This window comes from Micromys minutus (genome assembly GCF_963924665.1).
Source record: "Micromys minutus genome assembly, chromosome: 20".
In the NCBI taxonomy this organism is placed as follows: Eukaryota; Metazoa; Chordata; class Mammalia; order Rodentia; family Muridae; genus Micromys; species Micromys minutus.
The window spans coordinates 29,040,326-29,059,899 of NC_137955.1; the positions used below are offsets into that span (position 1 = coordinate 29,040,326).

General features: G+C 44.7%; 1 protein-coding gene across 1 annotated transcript; it reads left to right on the forward strand.

Annotated features, from left to right (window-relative positions):
- Window positions 1-472: 472 nt before the first annotated feature.
- On the forward strand, window positions 473-2,847 carry LOC308433686 (ADP/ATP translocase 2-like; the record flags this gene model as incomplete). The annotated part of the gene is made up of 2 exons (XM_080933749.1): window positions 473-517; window positions 2,005-2,847. 2 exons carry the CDS (start codon window positions 473-475, stop codon window positions 2,845-2,847), a joined length of 888 nt encoding a protein of 295 aa, XP_080789875.1.
- Window positions 2,848-19,574: the final 16,727 nt, after the last annotated feature.

Here is a 19,574-nt window from a genome sequence, read left to right on the forward strand (position 1 = left end):
CTCAAAGGAGTTACCACTCTTGTTGTTGTGACAAAAAGCCTGGTAACACCCCTTAAAGAAAAAATGGCTTATTTTCAGCTCATAGTTTGGGGGTACAGTTCATTGCAGTGGGAAGGCCAGAGTAGTTGCAGCTCGATGCAGCTGATCACGGTGCAGCCGTCATTAGGAAGTAGGGAGAGGTGAATGCCTGTTCATTTCTTTTTATCCTTTTTTTATTTAGTCTTGGGCTAGAGCCATCACATACAAGATGGGGTCCCCTACCTCAGTTAAACCTTTCTGCAAACACCCACATAGACTCACCCGGAGGTGTGTTTTCATGGCGACTCTAAACTCAGTCAAGCTGACGATGAAGATTAGCCATCACAGCTAGGCTGTTAGGATGGCTGGGGGGTTCCGAGTGGAAGTGGGTGCCGCACGGGACGTCTTCTTTTCTGTGTGTACCTCTCAGCACTACCGCTGACTCCCTTAAAGCATGGGGGCTGGGTTCCGAAAAGCATTCGGAAAGAAAAACCTACAGGTATGCAGGGCCCCGTCAAGCCTTTGCATGTGTCCTGTCCCCTAGCGTCAAAACCGGAAGAGAACAGATGGGCGTGGCCTAGGGAGGGAGTGTAATTGGGCGCTGACTCACATTCAGTGAGGGCTTAGGGCGCATCATTTTGAAGTAGGGCACCCTGACATTTGAGAGGACAGCAACAGTAGAAAGGTCCCTTTTAGCTCCTTCCGACACTCTCCCATTAAGCAAGCCCAAAAGCTCAGCTGCTCTTTTCTCCAAGTACCATGTCTCCAGAGGAAAGGAACGAAGGCAAAGACACCAAGACTCTGAACGTTCAGGTCTTGCTAATTAACTCCAGATGCTACTATAGATCAGACCCTGGTTCTTCAACTCCATTTCAGCACAAATATCTTTTTAAAACGCACCCATTTTTAAAAAAATGTTGTTTTTGCTTGCTGTCCCTGCACTGTCTTTGTAAATGACCTTAGAATGGCCTTGAACCTACAGAGAGCCACCTGCCTCTGCCACCCAAGAGCTGAGAATAAAGACTTGTGATGCCACCACACCGAGCAGGGACTTCATTTCCGATGGCTCCATTGTCACATAAGCTTTGTATTAAGTAGATTTGTTTGTCTCTGCAAAATTATTCTTCATTAGCAGGTCCCATAAACAGGATGATTTACATCGAATAGAAGATGGTTTTTCACGGTGTGCAGATTGGGAACCCGGTGGTACCTTAAGGCATGTACCACAGCATCACAATATGGAGGAAAGCAACAGGAGAGAGAAAGTCACAGGAGAGAGAGAAAGGCACTGAACTCCCTCTGCCATCATGAATTAATCCTCTTTAGTAATGACATCACTTAACTATGATGGCAACGTCTTCAGGCCTACTCTCCTCTTAAAGGTGTCTCCCCTTTGCTTTTGGTGCTGTATATTGAGCCCGCCCTCTTGTGTGCACCAAACCTCTGCACTGTTCCCCCAATGTTACAATGGCCATTATGTTTCCTTGTGAATTTGGGAGGAGGCCAACATCAGAGCATACTAGTGTGCAGCCCTTTGGTCAGAGGACTCTTAGGCCTGATTCTTAGTGCTAGGAAAGAAATCTATACTCCCAAAAGGGCTATTCAAGTAAGAATTAACACACCATTTTCCTAGGCACCCCAAGCGAAGGTTTTGTTGATTTTCACTCACATAAGACATCGGCCGTTCATATTCCAGACTACTACAGTATTTTCCTTAGTGCACTAACCTCCCCCAAGTCTCCTTCTGTTCTTTAGCATCTAACACCCAGACCCAAAGCCCGTGCTCCACGTGCTGAGTTTCACTGTGGCAGCGTCCCTGCGCAATAGGGGTTCTCAACCTGTGGGTCGCGACCCCTTTGGCGAACCTCTAGTTCCAAAACTATTTACAATAGCAGAGGGCCCAGAGTCTGGGAGTCAAAGCCGGGTGTCAAGCCTGTCCTGTCCCAAACTCGCCTGCCTCTTCTTTTTTTTTTTGCTTTTAACAAGACAAATGCCACTGTGTCTTTCACCAGGGACTTCTTGGCCGGTGGCGTGTCCGCAGCCATCTCCAAGATGGCGGTAGCACCTATGGAGCGGGTCAAACTGCTGCTGCAGGTGCAGCATGCCAGCAAGGAAGTCACGGCAGGAAAGCAATACACGGACATTATAGACTGCGTAGTTCGTATCCCCAAGGAACAGGGAGTCCTGTTCTTTTGGCGTGGTAACCTGGCCAATGTCATCAGATACTTCCCCACCCGGGCTCTCAATTTTGCCTTCAAAGATAAATACAAGCAGATCTCTGGGGGGACCCAGTTTTGGCGCTATTTTGCAGGGAACCTGGCATCAGGTGGTGCTGCTGGGGCCACATCCTTGTGCTTTGTGGACCCTCTTGAGTTTGCCCGTCCCCATCCAGCCGCTGATGTGGGCAAAGCGGGAGCTGAAAGGGAATTCAAAGGCCTTGGTGACTGCCTGGTTAAGATCTACAAATCTGACGGGATTAAGGGCCTGTACCAAGGCTTTAATGTGTCAGTACAGGGCATTATCATCTACCGAGCTGCCTACTTCGGTATCTATGACATTGCACAGGGAATGCTCCCAGATCCCAAGAATACCCACATCTTCATCAGCCGGATGACTGCACAGTCTGTCACTGCTGTTGCTGGTCTGACTTCTTATCCTTTTGACACGGTTCACCGTCGCATGATGATGATGATGATGCAGTCTGGAGGCAGAGGAACAGATATGTGTGCAGGCACGCTGGACTGCTGGCGGAAGGTCGCTCGCGATGAAGGAAGCAAGGCCTTTTTCAAGGGCGCATGGTCCAACGTTCTCAGAGGCCTTTGTGCTTGACTTGTAGGATGAGATCAAGAAATACACATAATTATGTCCTAGGTGTTCTCCCCGAGAACAGGCATGTTGTATAATATACGATATTCTTGAACATTCTGGACAGATTTTTCTGGAATTGTCTGTGGCAACTATTTATCTGTTGAAAAGTGGGAAGCAGTAATATTCCTCTGACCAGTTTTCTCTGAAAGCCATTTCCATAATGACCATAATAATGGGGCTCAATTATATTTTTTCATTTCAGTCACTCCTGACAATAAAAAATTGAAGAAATAAAAATATCCAAAACCAAAAAAAAAAAAAAAAAAAAAAAAAAAAAAAAAAAAAAAGCCAAGGTATTATTACGAAGTAGCACTAAAAATCATTTTGTGGCTGGGTTTCACCGCACCATGAGGGACTGTATTAAAGGGTCGCAGTGTTAGGAAGGTTGGAAACCTCTTCCCTATGAGCTGCCAGTTTCTCTTTCAGCCAGTCTCTGTTGTAGTGTAGAATAGGTATTTGTTGAAATCAGCAATAGTTTACTATGTTTTGTAATTCTACATATAGGCCGAGCAGCCCTCTGCCTCTCATTTGGGTTCACTGATGTATACACATATAGCTTATGAATCAATTGGCTAGTGCTGAACTCACCCGGATATCAGGCTGAGCCAGCTTCTCTTTCTCATATGGACTTTTTATCTGAGACTTTGCACGGTATAGCCTTCCCAAGGCAAGCAGCAGCTTCAAGAGATTGAAGACAGAAATGATGTCACCTCAAGCTCTGGGACCAGCAAAACTCACTTCTGTCACACCCTGTTCAATAAAGCAAACAGCAAAGCCATCCCAGAGCCAAGAGAACAGGCTCTTTCTTCTTCTTGGTTTTCATTTTTTTGAGAAAAGGGCCTCAGTATTGCTCAGTCTGTCCTTGAATTTACAATCTCCCTGCCTTGGCCTCCAGAGTGCTGGGCATATAGGATTTGACACTCACCTGTCTAGACTCCTTAATAGAGTTGCAGGGAAACTGTGGCCATACCAAACCCACTTCATAAAGCTACACTGTATTTCTACGCAGAAGGCTCAATATCATAAAGATTTTGACTCCTTCCAATAAATCTTGAAAGCCAAAGTCAACCAAAATCTCAACAGAGTAATTTAGGCCATGGGAAAAGATGGTTCACAGAATCCATTCAGAACTGCAAAGGGCTCAGACTCACCAACACTGTCTTGAGCAAGGACAGCATGAAACCACCAGTCCTTACAGACCTCAAGATTATAAAGTTATTATCATTGGATAAAACTATCACAAACAATAATTAACTGAGGGAAAACAAAGTTTTCTTTTTTAAATAAAATACCTAAATTACGGTTTACATACATTTTAGGAAGTTTACAGAGTGGTGAACACTCATACGCGTCTCGTGACCTTTTTCCTTTAGTCTGGTACCGTGGTGACAATTAATGAACGAATAATAAATGTCAATGTTACTTTTGTCATGCTGCACATGCTTGCACATGCTAGGCATGTGCTCCACCATTGAGCTATAGCTCCAACCCAGAATAAAAGTCTCATAAAAGGAGAAACCCAGGAGTATCGGGAGTCCAGTCTGAGGGCTCACGAGGTAACACCACCTCTTGGAAGGTTCAGGAGGAAGGATTACCATGCTTTTAAAGATAACCTCTGCTACACAGTGAGATTTGTCCTGTAGAAAAAGCAAAATCGAACAAAAACAGACTGGTAGAAAAACCATAGCAATAAGAATGTCAGGGCTTCAGAAAGGAGATGGAAAAGTGGCAAATGAGTTAGTGGGCCCGAGAAAACAAGTTCCCTATTGACAGGGAGCAAAGGCGAGAGGTAGCCATCCCACCTTATACTGCAAAATCCCGACAACTCAGCAGCTGGGTTAAAAAGACAGAGACATACATGATTAGCTAATTTGAATAACTAGTAACTTGGAGTGACAGCTCATGCCTGTATCCAAGCCCTTGGGAAGCTGGGGTGTCTGGAGTTCTAGGGCATCTTTGCTTACATAAGAGACCACGATGAGGAAGGAAGAGGAAAGGAGAAGGAAGTGGGAAAGGAAGGGAAAAAAAGACTGATAAAAGAAAGGAAAACAAGTAAAGAGAAAGACAAATGCAGGGGGGATCTCTGTGAGAAATATTTTAGCATCAGTGTCTAAGGTGGTCACCCTGAACTTGTCCTTGCTGGTGTTGTGTGGATTTTACATACTGGTGTGGGAGGGGGGCTGCTGGCTGTCCTCTCCCTTTGAAGATAGAGAACAAAGCTAAGGTGGAGTGGACCTGCAGGCTGCTCCCTTTAGAGGTGAGGGCTGCCTTAGCTCCAGGACTCTGTTCCTCTTACTTCAGCATTTGTATAAATACTTAGGCTGCTTATGGGCACCACGTGGGCTGTTGGCTTGGGTGAGTAATAAAAGCTGTCCGGTCCCCAGAGAGTCCTCTCAGTTCTTTCTTTGCTGTCTCAAAATAGTACCTTGAGGCTTTCAAGGCCATGGGTTTGCATAAGGCTGTTACAGCATCGCCTGTGTTCTACAACCACTGTAGAACACGGGAGTGACAGCCTACTGGAGACGAGGGAGTGAAGTGATCTGGATGGATGCTGCGGCATAGAGCAGCTTAGCTCTCCAACTCCCCCGGTTCCTGCACCACAGAAGCCAGGGCCGCAGCCCCTGGAACAGAGCAGACGTCTTTAGAAATTTAGATCAGTTCAAAGGAAAGGCATACTTTTCATCATATACACATTATACTCCAGAAAGTAAATGCTTTGTCTTGTTTTACATTTGTGTGTGTATGTGTGTGTGTGTGTGTGTGTGTGTGTGTACACTCTCACACCTAGGGAGGTCAGAGAACTTTTTTTATTTATTTATTTACTTTATTTATATCTTCAGACACACCAGAAGAGGGTGTCAAATCGCATTACAGATGGTTGTGAGCCACCATGTGGTTGCTGGGATTTGAACTCAGGACCTCTGGAAGTCAGTGCTCTTAATTGCTGAGCCATCTCTCCAGCCCAGCTGTATGTTTTTAATAAAGAAACCCACAGGGGGAAAATCACATGGTGAAGAGAAGAAAAAAGAGAGATAACCATTACTGTTAGGAAAAAGATAAAGAGGGGGAGGGGAGAACTCCTCTATGGAGGTGCGGGGAGGCTTGGGGGCAAGGGGATGCCTCTAGGGAGAATGTTGTATCCATAAAACAAAGCAAGATGGTAATTTTATAATGAATATTCAATAGCTGGAGAGATGGCTCAGCAGTTGAGAGCACTTGCTACTTTTCCACAAGTCCTGAGTTTAGTTCCCAGCACCCACATGGTTGTAACTCCAGGGGATCTGACATCCTCTTCCGGTCTTGTCAGGGACTTACACAAAGGGAGTTAACTTATAGGCAATGTGATGGTTCATATATGCTTGGCCCAGGGAGTGGCACTATTAGGAAACAGCCTTATTGGAGTAGGTGTGTCACTGTGGGTATGGCCTTATACTCTTGTTCTAGCTGCCTGGAAGCCAGTATTCTGCTAACAGCCTTCAGATGAAGACATAGAACTCTAAGCTCCTCCTTCACCATGCCTGCCTGGATGCTGCCATGTTTCCACCTTGATGATAATGGACTACTGAACCTGTAAGCCAGTCCCAATTAAATGTTGTCTTTGTAAGAGTTGCCTTGGTCATGGTGTCTGTTCACAGCAGTAAAACCCTAACTAAGACAACCAAATAATAATAATAATAATAATAATAATAATAATAATAATAATAATAATAAAAACCAAACCAAAAAAACCCAATTAACATCAAATTTCTCAAATGGAGGGTAGAAAATAACGGAGCTGTAGCTATGCATTTCCATGAGAAAGATGAGTTTTTAATCTAGAATTTCATATTCAACCACTTTCTCCATCAAATAAAAGGGCTGATGCCAAGCATGGAGACCCAGGTGGGAGGCTGGGGGAGGAGGACAGCCTCAGTCTGCAGCCAGTGAGTTACAAGCCAGACTAGGCTTCAGAGTCAGGATTTGGTTTCCCTCCAAGAAACCAAAATATAAAATAAAAACAAAACAAAAGCACAGAGGAGAGATACATAATTTCTAGGTAGTATAAAGAGATGAAAGAGTACATCAGTGAAAACAGCTTTTAAAAAATGACAAAAAGGAGACAGACAGACAGACAAAGATATACAAAGAAGGAAATTGTTATCTTGGTAAATGAGAGGAACTAAAAGGCATAAAGGGGGCTGTTTGCAAAACATACATGTGTCAGTGTTCGACCTTCATGGTGTTCAAGTATACTACTTTAGTAAAAATTAAAAGGTTGTTCATTATTTTTTTAAAGATTTGTTTGTTTGTTTGTTTATTCTAAGTACACTGTAGCTGTCTTCAGACACACCAGAAGGGGGCATCAGATCCAACTACACCTGGTTGTGAGCCACAATGTGGTTGCTGGGATTTGAACTCAGGACCTCTGGAAGAGCAGTCAGTGCTCTTAACCACTGAGCCATCTCTCCAGCCCCCAAGGTTGTTCATTATTATTGTTCTTGCAGTCCTGGGGATAGAGCCCAGGGCCTTTCAAATACTGGGTGAATGGTCTACCAACAATTAGCCCACTAATTATTATAATTATGTTAGTGAATACAAAGAAAAAAAAAGTATGGTTGGAATTGTATAATACCAAGAAATAGGAAACTTCTGAGTATACACTGCCACACACTTTAATATAAATAAAAACTTATTTAATCATGAATTAGTACCAAAAGGCAGAGAAGATTTGGAAAAGCCAGTTTTCACTTTGTGATATACTTTGTAAAATTAGAGTTTTAAAACTGCAATAATTAATTCATGAAAGCTTGATGATTTCATTCCCACTTTCTGAAGTGTATTAATATTTAAAGCTTGGGTCTGTGTTTGAAGCATAAAGAATTTTATCAAATTAAAGAGTGGCAAATCACTCTCTTTTGAAGGAAAAAATTACACGTTGCCTTCAAATCTCTTCCTTATCTTTTAAAAAGTAAAAACACATTGCTTTTGGATCTCATCCTAGTTTTTATTCCAAGGGTTTGCAGACCGAAATTCTAGCAAAAGGGGAAAAAAAAAAGTAATCTTGTTTTTTTTTTTTTTCTCTTTCTTTTCTTTTTCTGGGTTAAACATATAAAAGAATGCATACTTAGATATTAAGAAACCAGCAACAGTTATGTTCACATCTGACGTTTGAGACCAATGATAAGAGGGCCCGCCCTTCTGCAGGAGTGACAAGAACTTGTGTTCGGTCCTCTAAAGCTTTCAGAATTGAGCCTGTGGGTGTAAACAAGCATGCAAACACGTTTATGTGCTCTCACACCAGAGTCACCCAAAATACGAAACTGCAAAGGCCAGGTGGTTGGGGCTTAAATCGTGCCTTGCACTGAGTTAAAAAGAAAAAAAAAAAAAAAAAAAAAAAAAAAAAAAAGGAGGGGTTTCTCGGAGGATGTGGTACCAGTGACGAAAGGGGGTCTGGGAGTTCCAGAGAAATCCCGGTGCAGTAACAGTGAGGCAAGGTACATACATCTATCTAGCAGACAGGCTGCACCCGGGTCTGTCATTATTAGCTGAGTCTACTTTTTTCTTTTAAAGATTAATTTAACTACTGTTTGGATTCTGTAAGCCCCACCCCTCAGTTACCAGCAACAGCAAGGCGAGCTCTGCCCAGTTACCTGACACTATAAAAGGGACTGCTTGCCTCCTCCTCTCTCTCTTGCCCTCTTGCTCTCCCTCCTTACCCCTCCTCTCCCCCATCCTCCCCCCATGTGCTCATGGCCGGCCTCTACTTCTCTACCCTTTCTCTCTCTGCCTCTAGTACCCTCTTAACTTCCCCTAAGACCTGAATAAACTCTATTCTGTACTATACCATTGTGTAGCTGGTCCCAGGGGAAGGGATTCCCAACACGGGCCTCCCAAAGGCAGCTCCGTTGCCCCCAGGCCTTGCCACACCTCCGTGAGCCATATCTACCCCACTTTCTTCAACCTTTTCCTAACATTGGTGCCAAAACCTGGGACATCATCTTTTAACATTGGTGCCGCTGTGAGATTAGATTTCCTCATGACCTGATATCTTTTTTTTTTTTTTCCTTTCATTGGTGCTGTGACTCGGATTGAGAAACTCTGTAGGTTTACATCCTGACGCTCACTGGCCTAAACTTTGGAGAACTGGTAAGCTCCCTTCCCACACCGGTCCTCCTTATAGGACTTTGAAATTTCTCTCCCTCCTTTTACTGATGCCAGGCCTGGATAAGCAGCTCTCTCATTCTGGAGTACCGCTTCCTTGGAGCACTGCCTCTGAGTGTAGCCTCACTGCTGATAGGGGCAGTTATCCCTATTCTCACCCACGCGCCGTCTTTGCCTCTGTTTATCCCTGTTTTCTGGGATGCTTTGATTTAATTCACAGTAAACAGAAAACAATAAACTGCACTCTCTTGCGGGTGATCTGGAGTATAGATTCCCTGTGCCGCTGCCCGTTGCTGTCTGTTAGGCTTGTTCTCCCGCATCTGTAGCCCAACTCCAGCTCATGCCACCTGATGCCCAGCAGTGTGGGTTTACAGGGAAGAGCAGGTCTGGGCCTCATCCCGAGCCTCCTGCTAGGGACTGTTTGCTAGACCCTCCCCTCCCCATCCCACATAGGCTTTCTCTGTCCCGAACTCTGTCCCAGGCTCCTTCTGTCTGCTTCTAGCTCCAGACTGTGATCTGGTTTTGTTCGGACTCCCTGGATCCCAGTGGTGCGGCCAGGCCAAGTCCTGCAGCCGCTGAACCAATGAACGGGAAGCCTGCGGTCAGACATGTGGTCCCCCGGGAGGCAAGGCTTTGGTTGTTGGGGCCGTGCTAATTTCCCCACCCCTCTGCAGGACTCCAGAGCTAGCAGCCAGGAGCCAACAGACTCAGGTGGCAGCGGTTTAGCCTCAGCACGTGGTCCCTGCCATGGTGGACAGCCGTGACGGTAGCACCGGTACTTTGCCGGCCCATGGCCAGAACCGGTAGTCCAGGCCTTCTGGCTGCCGGGAGGACCTGCCCTAGCCTTGTTCTGCCACAGAACCACACTCCCTCCAGGGCACCAACTGCATCCTCCACCTGTGTGCTCTAGCGCCTGCCTCATGCACAACACGACGTTTTTATTCCTCTTTACTATTTTCAATCTTACTCTATCCTTATGATTTTTTTTTTTTTTTTTAGTACTGCCATTAAGTTATAATGCGCTCTACCCGGTAAAGCCCTCAACCTTGTCAGAAATCTGTTAATCATTAATATTTAAGTTAGGACTGACAGAATCTCCCAAAGCCGTTGACAGCTGACCCCCACAAGGTCTCAGAAGATATCGATGCTGCTTCAAGAGGCTTCCTAGACTGTGGTGTGATAACCACTGAGAAACAGAGCAGACAAAGCTGGATATTTCCCAGTCAAATGACTTGTCTAAAGCAGGGTGAGTTATTTCTCATGTTATGTATCCATCCGCTCCACAGAAAACAGGCCCTGTGTCTTCTGGGCTGCAAAGCCAGACCAATGAGTCCAAGTTGCTGTGAAGACAACAGAGACCTAGGGCAACTGTTGACTGACAGACTGCCATTTTTTAATTGATATGCCTGCTAGATGTTTTATTTATTCATAGCCAGATTTCTGACTATATTGACATCTAAGGTAACTGCAGCCTGACAACTAAAAACACACACACACACAAAAAAAAAAAAACACCCCAAAAAAAGAGTTCTATTTTCTAACAACTAGTTCAGATATAAGCTCTTAAAGATATATGACCTTCTGACCTAAACTTGGATTCCATTAATGCTTCATGTTTCCCCTCCATTTGCTTTCCATTATATGACCCAAATATATAATTCTTGCTCCTTCTGCTCCACAAAAGCTCATCCTATAAATGTTGTTAACTCATGTTATCTCTTTTATAAACTTATAAGCTACAAGAAACTCACTCAGATCTACCTCGAATGGAACAAATAAAACTCCACCCAGATAAGTGCATCTTCCTAAAGCTCACTACCTATTCTAAAGGGTGGGATTCCTCTAGATTTCAAATGTGGTTTCAAATGTATTTCTAAGAAGTTTTTTTTTTTTTTATGACACTTTTCTAGCCTTTCTAGGAATGTCCCAAAACAAGCGTGAAGCAAAGATCACAATGACCCTATTCCTGATTCATCATCGCCTCTAATTTTTCTTTTTTAATTAAACAAAACGCAGAATGGCGGGATTCTGTAAACCCCGCCCCTCAGTTACCTGGCAACAGCCAGGTATGCTCCGCCCTAGTTACCTGACACTATAAAAGGGGCTGCTTGCCCCTCCTCTCTCTTGCTCTCCCCCTTCTTGCCCCTTTTCTCCTCTTTTCCTCCCCCCTCCCTCCACGTATTCTTGGCTGGCCTCTATTTCTCTACTCTTTCCTTCTCTCTCTCTGCCTCTAGTACCCTCTTAACTCCTCCCATGACCTGAGTAAACTATTCCATGTGGCTGGTCGGGGGGGGGGGGGGGGGGGAGGAGTTCCCAACATGGGTTCCCCAGAGGCATCGCCCTTGCCCCCAGGCCTCGCTGCACCTCTGTGAGCCATATCTCCCCTCACCCCCACCTCCCACTCTCTTCATCCTTTTCCTAACACTGGTGCTGAAACCTGGGATGTCATCTTTTAACAACTACACTGTAACTCTCTTCAGACACATCAGAGGAGGGATGGTTGTGAGCCACCAGGCAGTTGCTGGGAATTGAACTTGGGATTATCTGGAAGAGCAGTCAGTGCTCTTAACTGCTGAGACATCTCTCCAGCCCCTATTTGGCTGAGCCTTGCAAATAAAAGGATAACACACACCTTCTCTATGGGAAATTAAATTTTCTTTTTCAGTTTCTTGGGACAGGGACTCCTGTGTCCTAGGCCGGCCTTGAACTCAATAGGTAGCTAAACCCAGATGGCCTTGAACTTTTTCCTAATCTTCCTGTCTCCCCCTCCCCAGTGTTGGGGTCTCAGTCGTGCAGCACCACAATCATTGGGAAGTTATAAGCTTGTATCACTTTATACAAGTAGCTATAAAACAATATGAAAAGAGAGAAGATGAAAGAATTGGAGTTTATAGGGTATCTAGACTCGGGATATCTTATCCTCAGTGGCCATTTTTGGAGAAGGAGCCTATAGAAAACCTGGTGAGGGAGAGACTAGGCACGTCTATGTTTATGGTACATTATAGTTCTGAATCATTTATCAAATCATGTGCTCTATGTGCAGAACTAAAGAGAGATTCTCCTGAAAGGCAGCAAAGGTGACAGAAACCATCCGAAATCAGAGCTGCCAAGACTTACCTTGTCCTGGTAACCCTTCAGAATCTGCAGGCCCAAGGGAAGTCAGGGTTCTTAGTAACAACAGCCCTCACATCCCTGGAAACCAGCCTAGGTTAGCTTCACCTGCACAGTAAAGTTAGTGGGAGACTAACCTTATGCTGCCCTGCTGAGCTGAAGACTTAAGGACCTTTAAGTCACTGGAAGGCGGAAAAACTAGAAGGTTAACTTAGGTTTGCCTTCAGTAATATGAAGACCGACCCATTTGTAAGAGAAATTTATGCTTCTAAATGAAATTTCACTTGTAAGGAGTCTTCTCTGCAACTGGAAGAAAGGAGAATGGGGCTCGGAGTAGGGGTGGGGTGCGTGTATGCACGGGGAAGGGCTCACCCAGCAGCATAGTAAGGTTTGGGCTTGACTCCTCACAGTGAAATAAACTAGGACCTAAATTTACATAATAACTTACATCTGCTATAGGATGTGTTTCCAGGCCTTGCCGTCTTAACTGGGTCATCCTTTTTTCTAGTCTTTGCTTTAAAGTCTGATAGTATTTAGGCCTGGTGTTTAAATGCTTAAAAAAAAAATCTAGAGACTTTTTTTCTTCCACATATACAGGAGGTATGAGGAATTTATGTTAATAAACACATCGGCTTCTCTCCTGTTCATCTTTCTTTTATTATAGGGAGTTCCAGTTTAGAACTATGAAAAATAGAGAAAAGAGGTCCCCCACGGGTACCTCTCACCCCCAGGAAGCAGCTGGTATGCGCAGGTGACAGGGAACAATGCAGAGTCCCCAGGTGTTTGACATCCAGTTTTGCTGGGCGTTGGATCCTGCCAAATAACTCTAAAATTGGATACACCTGGGTGGAGGGGACAGCGGGCCCTACAGGACAAGAAATGGCTGGTTTTGTTTCTAGCCCCAAGAACAAACTGCAAACCCATTTCAGCAAACAAGTACTCAGTGGGTAGTGAGTGCTACGCTTGAAAATCCCGGAAAAAGGATTTCACGTCACATTCCAGACTAACCCAGGTTAGTGTGTGAAGAGACCCAATCAAAACTTTACACATGCGAATCGGGCCAAAGATGGTCTTCTATTTAATTATTTACTGGGCATCTGCCCTCAACACTCAAGGCACTAGAAACAGCACGTTCTACTGTTGGGGCGCATATTCTTGTTGCTTAAGCCATTTGGATATAAAGCAATATTGCCAAAACCCATGAGTTTTAAAGTGCTTCAGGATGAGTGATGTGCGGTGTAAGCCTATAATCCTAACTCTCGGGAGGTGGCAACTGGAGGATCTCAAACTGGAGGCAGCTGGAGCTTCCTAGTGAATTCAAGATGGAGTTGGCAGTCAGGTCTGTAAGCTTCCTATTAGGGAAACTGAGACTGGAGGATGACAATCCTGAGCTATAACGTCCCAGAGTTCAATAGCCAAGTGGGTTACATAGAGACCCTGTCTCAAAAGATAGGTATTAGGGATGTGGCATAGTGGTAGAGCCCTTTCTCAGCATGTGAAAAGCCCTAGGTTCAATCCATTAGCCCTGCAGAGGGTATTTCCTTAAGAAAAGAAAAATTCATCAAGTCTGAGTTAGAGAGTGACCAATCGCACTGAAGGTATGTGAAGGGTAAATTGGAGGAAGAGTCAAATTTTCATTAGGAACTTCTCTTCCTCACCACTCCGTTCCCCTTTCCTGTTTAACATAGCATGACCAACGGGACAGTGTCTTTGATTATTCTGGTACTCTACTGCCATCTTGTGTCCAAACCCCTCAATTACACAACAAACGACAAAGACTACCCAGTTAGTTTTTTACTATTGCTGCTGAGGGGCAGAGAGACTCACTTCTCTGGGGTCTGAGTCTTTCCATTGGCTGATAAAGTAGCCACAGATGAACAAAACAAAACAAAACAAAATGGTGTGTGTACTTACATGCATCAGGGCTTTGCAAAAGGTGAGAACCCGCCAACTTAATAAGATTCCTACATCTATGTAGCTGACTATAGGGTAGAGGAGAATTGAGGGATGGCATAGAGGGGGCTAGACCATCCAGAGTGGGTAGTGCACTTTTAAAAAGGAGAACTGAATGTCTCAGAACACACACAGTGGCTTGGGTCAAAGTTCACTGGGCTCTACATGTGGCATTTGATTTTTTTTTTCAGTCTCTTCCTCTGATGAATTTAATCTTCTTTGGCTAATGAAATTTCAGTAAGAGGATTGAAGGTAACTGCGTGGCTTTTCTGTTGTTGTTGGACTTGCCTATTGGTAGATAAGGGAACCGTGGAGCAAAGCTTCTCCCTGCACCATCGGGGGAGAAAACAACATCCAAGGGACCTTAATTCTCTGGCAGCTCCTCAGGCTTTCCAATTTCCCTTAGTTCAAAGTGCTCAGCGTGCTGAAATGCTGTGCTTTGCAGAGTGATTTGCTGAGCCTCCAAACTGCTGCAATAAATTACCACAGGCCTGGTAGCTTAAAGACAAACACGGGCGGTTTCATAAGCCTGCATTTGAATCATGCATTCGAAATAGATCTCAGCGGGCTAAAATTAAAGTAGCAGCAGGACCTGCAGTTCCTTCTAAGAGCCCGGCTTTTGGAGTTTGCACCTGGAAAGGTAGCCTCTATTGTCTGGTGGGGAGTGGGATCTTCCTCGGGTTCATTGTTTTGACACTGTGTCCTGATTACACCAGGCCCATGGGGCCCATCTCGGTGAATTTTCTACCTGCAGCCTCAGTCCTCCTATTGATAGGTTTGATAAGCTAACATATCTTCCTTGGGGCAAACATTTTGCTTTCCACAGAATCTATTAATTATTTTTCTGGGAGTAGATATGATACTTGTAGTTTAGCCAAATGGTAGCCAAGTAAGTCTGACTTTGCCCTTGTTTGTAACTTGGACCTAACGAACAGACAAAATGAACAGAAAAAGAAACATCTCTGCCAGTGTCTAAAAGTGCTTACTGGGTGTTTGGAATTCCCCAAGTCCTCCCCCCCCCAAAAAAAAAACCAAATTATTGATCTTAATCAGAACACTCACTAAATGGAAAGACAATGCTTGCTGGGTGGGGGTGCACGCCTTGAACTCAGCACTCAGGAGGCAGTGGCAGGTGGATCTCTGAGTTCAAGGTCAGCCTGGTCTACAGAGTCCTTGGATAGCCAAGATTATACAAAAACAAACAAACAAACAAAAAAAAAACCCCATTATCTTGAAAACCAAACCAAACCAACAACAAACAACAACAAAAATAAAGACCCCAAACCAAAAAAACAAACAAACAAATAATCCAACCCAAACAAACAAACAAAAAAAACCCCAAACAAACAACAACAACAAAAGTGGGCATATGAGGCCAAATACTGATTGATAACAGAGAACATGTATGATTCTTCTTTTTTTTTTTTTTTTTTTGAGACTCAGTCTTCTGTAACTGAGGTGCATGGTCTCAAACTCCTGATTCTCCTGCCTCTAACTCTTAAGTTAAACAGAGGGTCTTGTTTACTGGGGACATGGTTTTATTTACACATTAGTCAAAATTAAACTCACAAGAACTTAAAAAAAAAAAAAAAAGTGAGCTCCTAAAGGGGTTACAGAAAGAGGAATAAACAGGTCTGTGTTGGTTCTTGACTGTTCACTGGGGGCCGGTGAAGACCTGCTTTGTCTGGTCACCAGCCAGCCAGGGCAGTGTAGACACATGACATCCACTAGACAGTTATTTGCTTACTGGTGCTAGAGCTCCAACCCAGGGCCTCCTGCATCCCAGACAAGCATTGTCCTACCACATACTCACAGTTCCTGTCCACATGTCTGAGATTCTAGTGGCTTGTTCCTCAGAGCCCTTCCTACTGTGGATGATAAACAGGCTCCTCCTTTGTCAGCATTTATAAAACACAACATCCTTTTTCTCTGAGTGTCAACAGTATATACTAATAAGACATCCAAGGAAAGATGAAGTCCTTGGGTTTTCCTCAGTGTTTCTCTGTGTTTCTGGAACATCACAAATGTAGTGGTTGGTTTTACCTTATCAGACACCTTTTGTGACCTGTTTTATCTGATCTGACTGTTATCCTGAACCCAATACCTAGGAACTACCATGAGCTCATGACTCATTAAAGACAAATTCCTTAGATATAAATAAACGTAGCAGAATGTTCTTACTTAATCTTTTAAGGCTTTGAACCATAGAACTTGGACAGTCACCAAAAACTGTATATATAGCTATTCTTAAGACTACTATGTTCCCTTGAAGAACCAAAGCCCACATCAGGGTGTGTTCTAGTGTCCCTTCTTGTGGGGCTTCTCTTCTGCTTTCTTAATGCCCCTGCTTACTTCTAAACCTTCTTTTCCTCCTCCCTCCCTCCCTCCCTTCCTCTTGTCTTTCCTTCCTGTTCTTTTAAGGCAAGGTCTTATTATCTAGCCCAGTCTGGCAGATACTTGCTATGTAGTTCACCATGGCCTTCCCCACCGTGTACAATCTTCCTGCCTTGGTCTCCACGGTGCTCGGATCACAGGACTTGACTCCTAAAACCTTTGTCAGAGCTGAGTGTGGTGGTGCTGTGTACTCAAAATTCCAGTCCTGAGGAGACCGAGGCAGGAGGTGAAGGGCAGTTTGTGTTGTATGAGACAAGGCCAAAAGAGACGGGGAGGCAGGAAATAAACTGCAGTTTTGTTAGTGAACTACAGCTTTGCTCTGCACTGACTTGTCCTGAAGTGATAGTCTATGGTGTAAGTCAGGAAACCTAACTTCATCTGAGTAGCAGGACAAATAGGACTCCAGATGATGCAGTCAGCACAGTTGAACTGCACCCACTGCTGACTGACAAACCATAGGACTGAAATGTCTCTAACTCAAACTCCGTACAACACATTTGAACAAACAGCAGTTATTAGATTATACCTTGAGTTTTGGTGTTATTATGTTGTGGTTACTACTTTTAAAAAACATGTATACGTTGATTATGGCATGTGTGTGTGCTGTATGCATGTGGGAACATGTGTGTGTGAATTTGTGTGTGAGTTTGTGTGTGTGTGTATTTTTCTATATATGAGTTGTGTTTGTGAATAAATGTGTGAGTTTGTGTGTGTGTATATGTGTGTGTTTGTATGTGTGAGTGTGCGGGTGTGACTGTGTTGTGTATATGTGTGTGTGTGAGAGTGTGTGTCTCCCTCAATCATTCTTCATATGATATGCTGAGGCATGTATTTCTGTGATAAAACTCCATCATCAGGGCACCTTCTAAAGGAAAACATTTACTTTGGCTAATGTTTCAGAGGATTAGCGTTCATGAGGGCAGACTAAAGGAACTTCTGAGAACTCACATTGTGATCCACAACCATGAAGCTGGGGGTTGTGGGAAGTGTGAACAAACACTGGGAATTTCAGAAGTCTTTGACCTCAACATCTGATCCCAGTGACATACTTACTCCAAGGCCACACCTCCCAATTCTCCCCAAACAGTTCTACCTACTGGGGCCACTTTTCAAATATATGAACCAGTGGGGACCATTCTCATTCTGAACGTGACATTCTACTCCCTGGCCACCATAGGCTCCTGACCACACTGTAATGTAAAAGGCATTTGGTTCAACTTCAAAAGTCCCTGTAGTCTCTCACACTCTCACTATAGTTTAAAAGTTTCTTAAGGCAATTTTCTAAATCGTAACCCCCCCCCCTGTAAAATGAAAATCAAATCATATATGTGTACCACACAATAGTATAGACTGAACGCTACCATTCCGAAAGGGATCTATCCACAGCAGGTAGCCAAACTTGGCAGTGTGTCCAGGTGGTGCTGGCTTTAGAGGCATGAAGGATGCATGAGGAAAGGGGTTGAGCATCTTCCTGTGAGGTTAAGGACAGCCTCTGGGGTCAGGTGTGTGGCAGGGAAAACCCCTGCATGGAGGTCTTGAAAGGCCATCCTGTGAAGCTGTGAAAGCGAAGTCTTGATTGCATTGGGCATCCCAAGATGAAGGGGTGCCAGAACTGTGGGGTATCTGCCTAGGAGAGCCGCATTCAAGGAATGGAACCAGCCTGAAAGAGAACTGTGTTGCAGGCAGCAAAGCTGGAAGGGCAGAACCACCTAAGCCCTCTGACAGCAAGCATGAAGCTACAGAACAGGGTCTCTCATGGAAGCCAGAGCTTGCTATTTAGGTAGCCAGTTTCCTTGGGCTTGGAGTTGCAGATGGGATGCCATATCCATCTGTTATTTATGTGAATTATGGGGCTTCAAACTCGGGACCCCATGTCTGTGTGGCCAATTAAATTATCTCCCCAGCTGTATGTATGTATGTATGTATGTATGTATTTTTCATTATGGGTGACTGAGCCCTGTACCCTATAATGCTCTACTACTGTTATATTTCCAACCCTTTGTGTGTGTGTGTGTGTGTGTGCACGAGGAAACCAGAGGACTTCCATCACTGTCCCTTAGGTGCCATCCACTTTTCAGTGGCCTGGATCTTGCCACGCAGGGCTTGCCAGCTCTGCCTCTCTCTTACTCTCCAGCCCTGGGACTTCAAACTGTCACACAGGTCCTCATGTCTGCAAGGCAAGAACTTTACTGATGAGCTCGCCGGTCCTCCTGTCTCCACCTTCCAGGTGACAGTACAGGCACGGGTGTCCTCAGCTCTGAGCCATCATTTCATTTCTCAGGGTTACTCATAAGGAATTCTGTGACCCATGTCTGTGTTTGGCACCTCTTCTGAACACAGAGCTGAGGTTCCGCATCACATCACGTTTGTGACGAGTGGCCTCCTTGCCAGTCTGAGGTTTCCTCTTTGATTTGACACTGCCTGTGATGTTGACGTGATAGCATGGAGCCTTTTATCTTTTACACAGCTGCTGTGAGAATTACACATTTGTATCCATTTTTACATCCATCAGGTTGACGTCTGATGCTCTTTTTTTTTTTTTTTTCACCTTGGTATAAGACATCAGAAGGCTGAAGGTGGTGGATTCAAACCTGCTATGGAACTGAGGCTGGTTATGAACTCCTGAATCCCCCTGCCATCACCTCCCAAGAGCCAGGCTTAGGCATGTGCCACAGATGTCTTTTCTTAATGACTGACATTCTGACTGAGGTGAGAAAGGGGGTGTGTGTGGGGTGGTAGGGGGGTGGGGTGGGGGGGTTGGGGTGTTGGAGGGTAGGGGGGGCTGGGCTTCCTACATTTGTGTGACGCGGGACCATTTGTTTCTGAAAGCAGTGCTGTTAGCAGATGAAAAGGTCTTGTCTTCCACCTCCCTCTCTCTTCCTCCCCTGTCCCCATGAGTCAGGATCTTGCTGGGTAGCTCAGAAAGCCTCAAACTCATCAGCCCCCCTCCTCAGTGTTAAGTGTACAGGCAGGTGGTGCCACACTCAGCTTGGGAGGTTTCTTTCAAACCGACATTGCCACAGAGCTCTGGAGAGGGTTTCCGGAGAATCGGGTGTTAGTTAGGGTCAGATCTGCTATGGAATGACTTT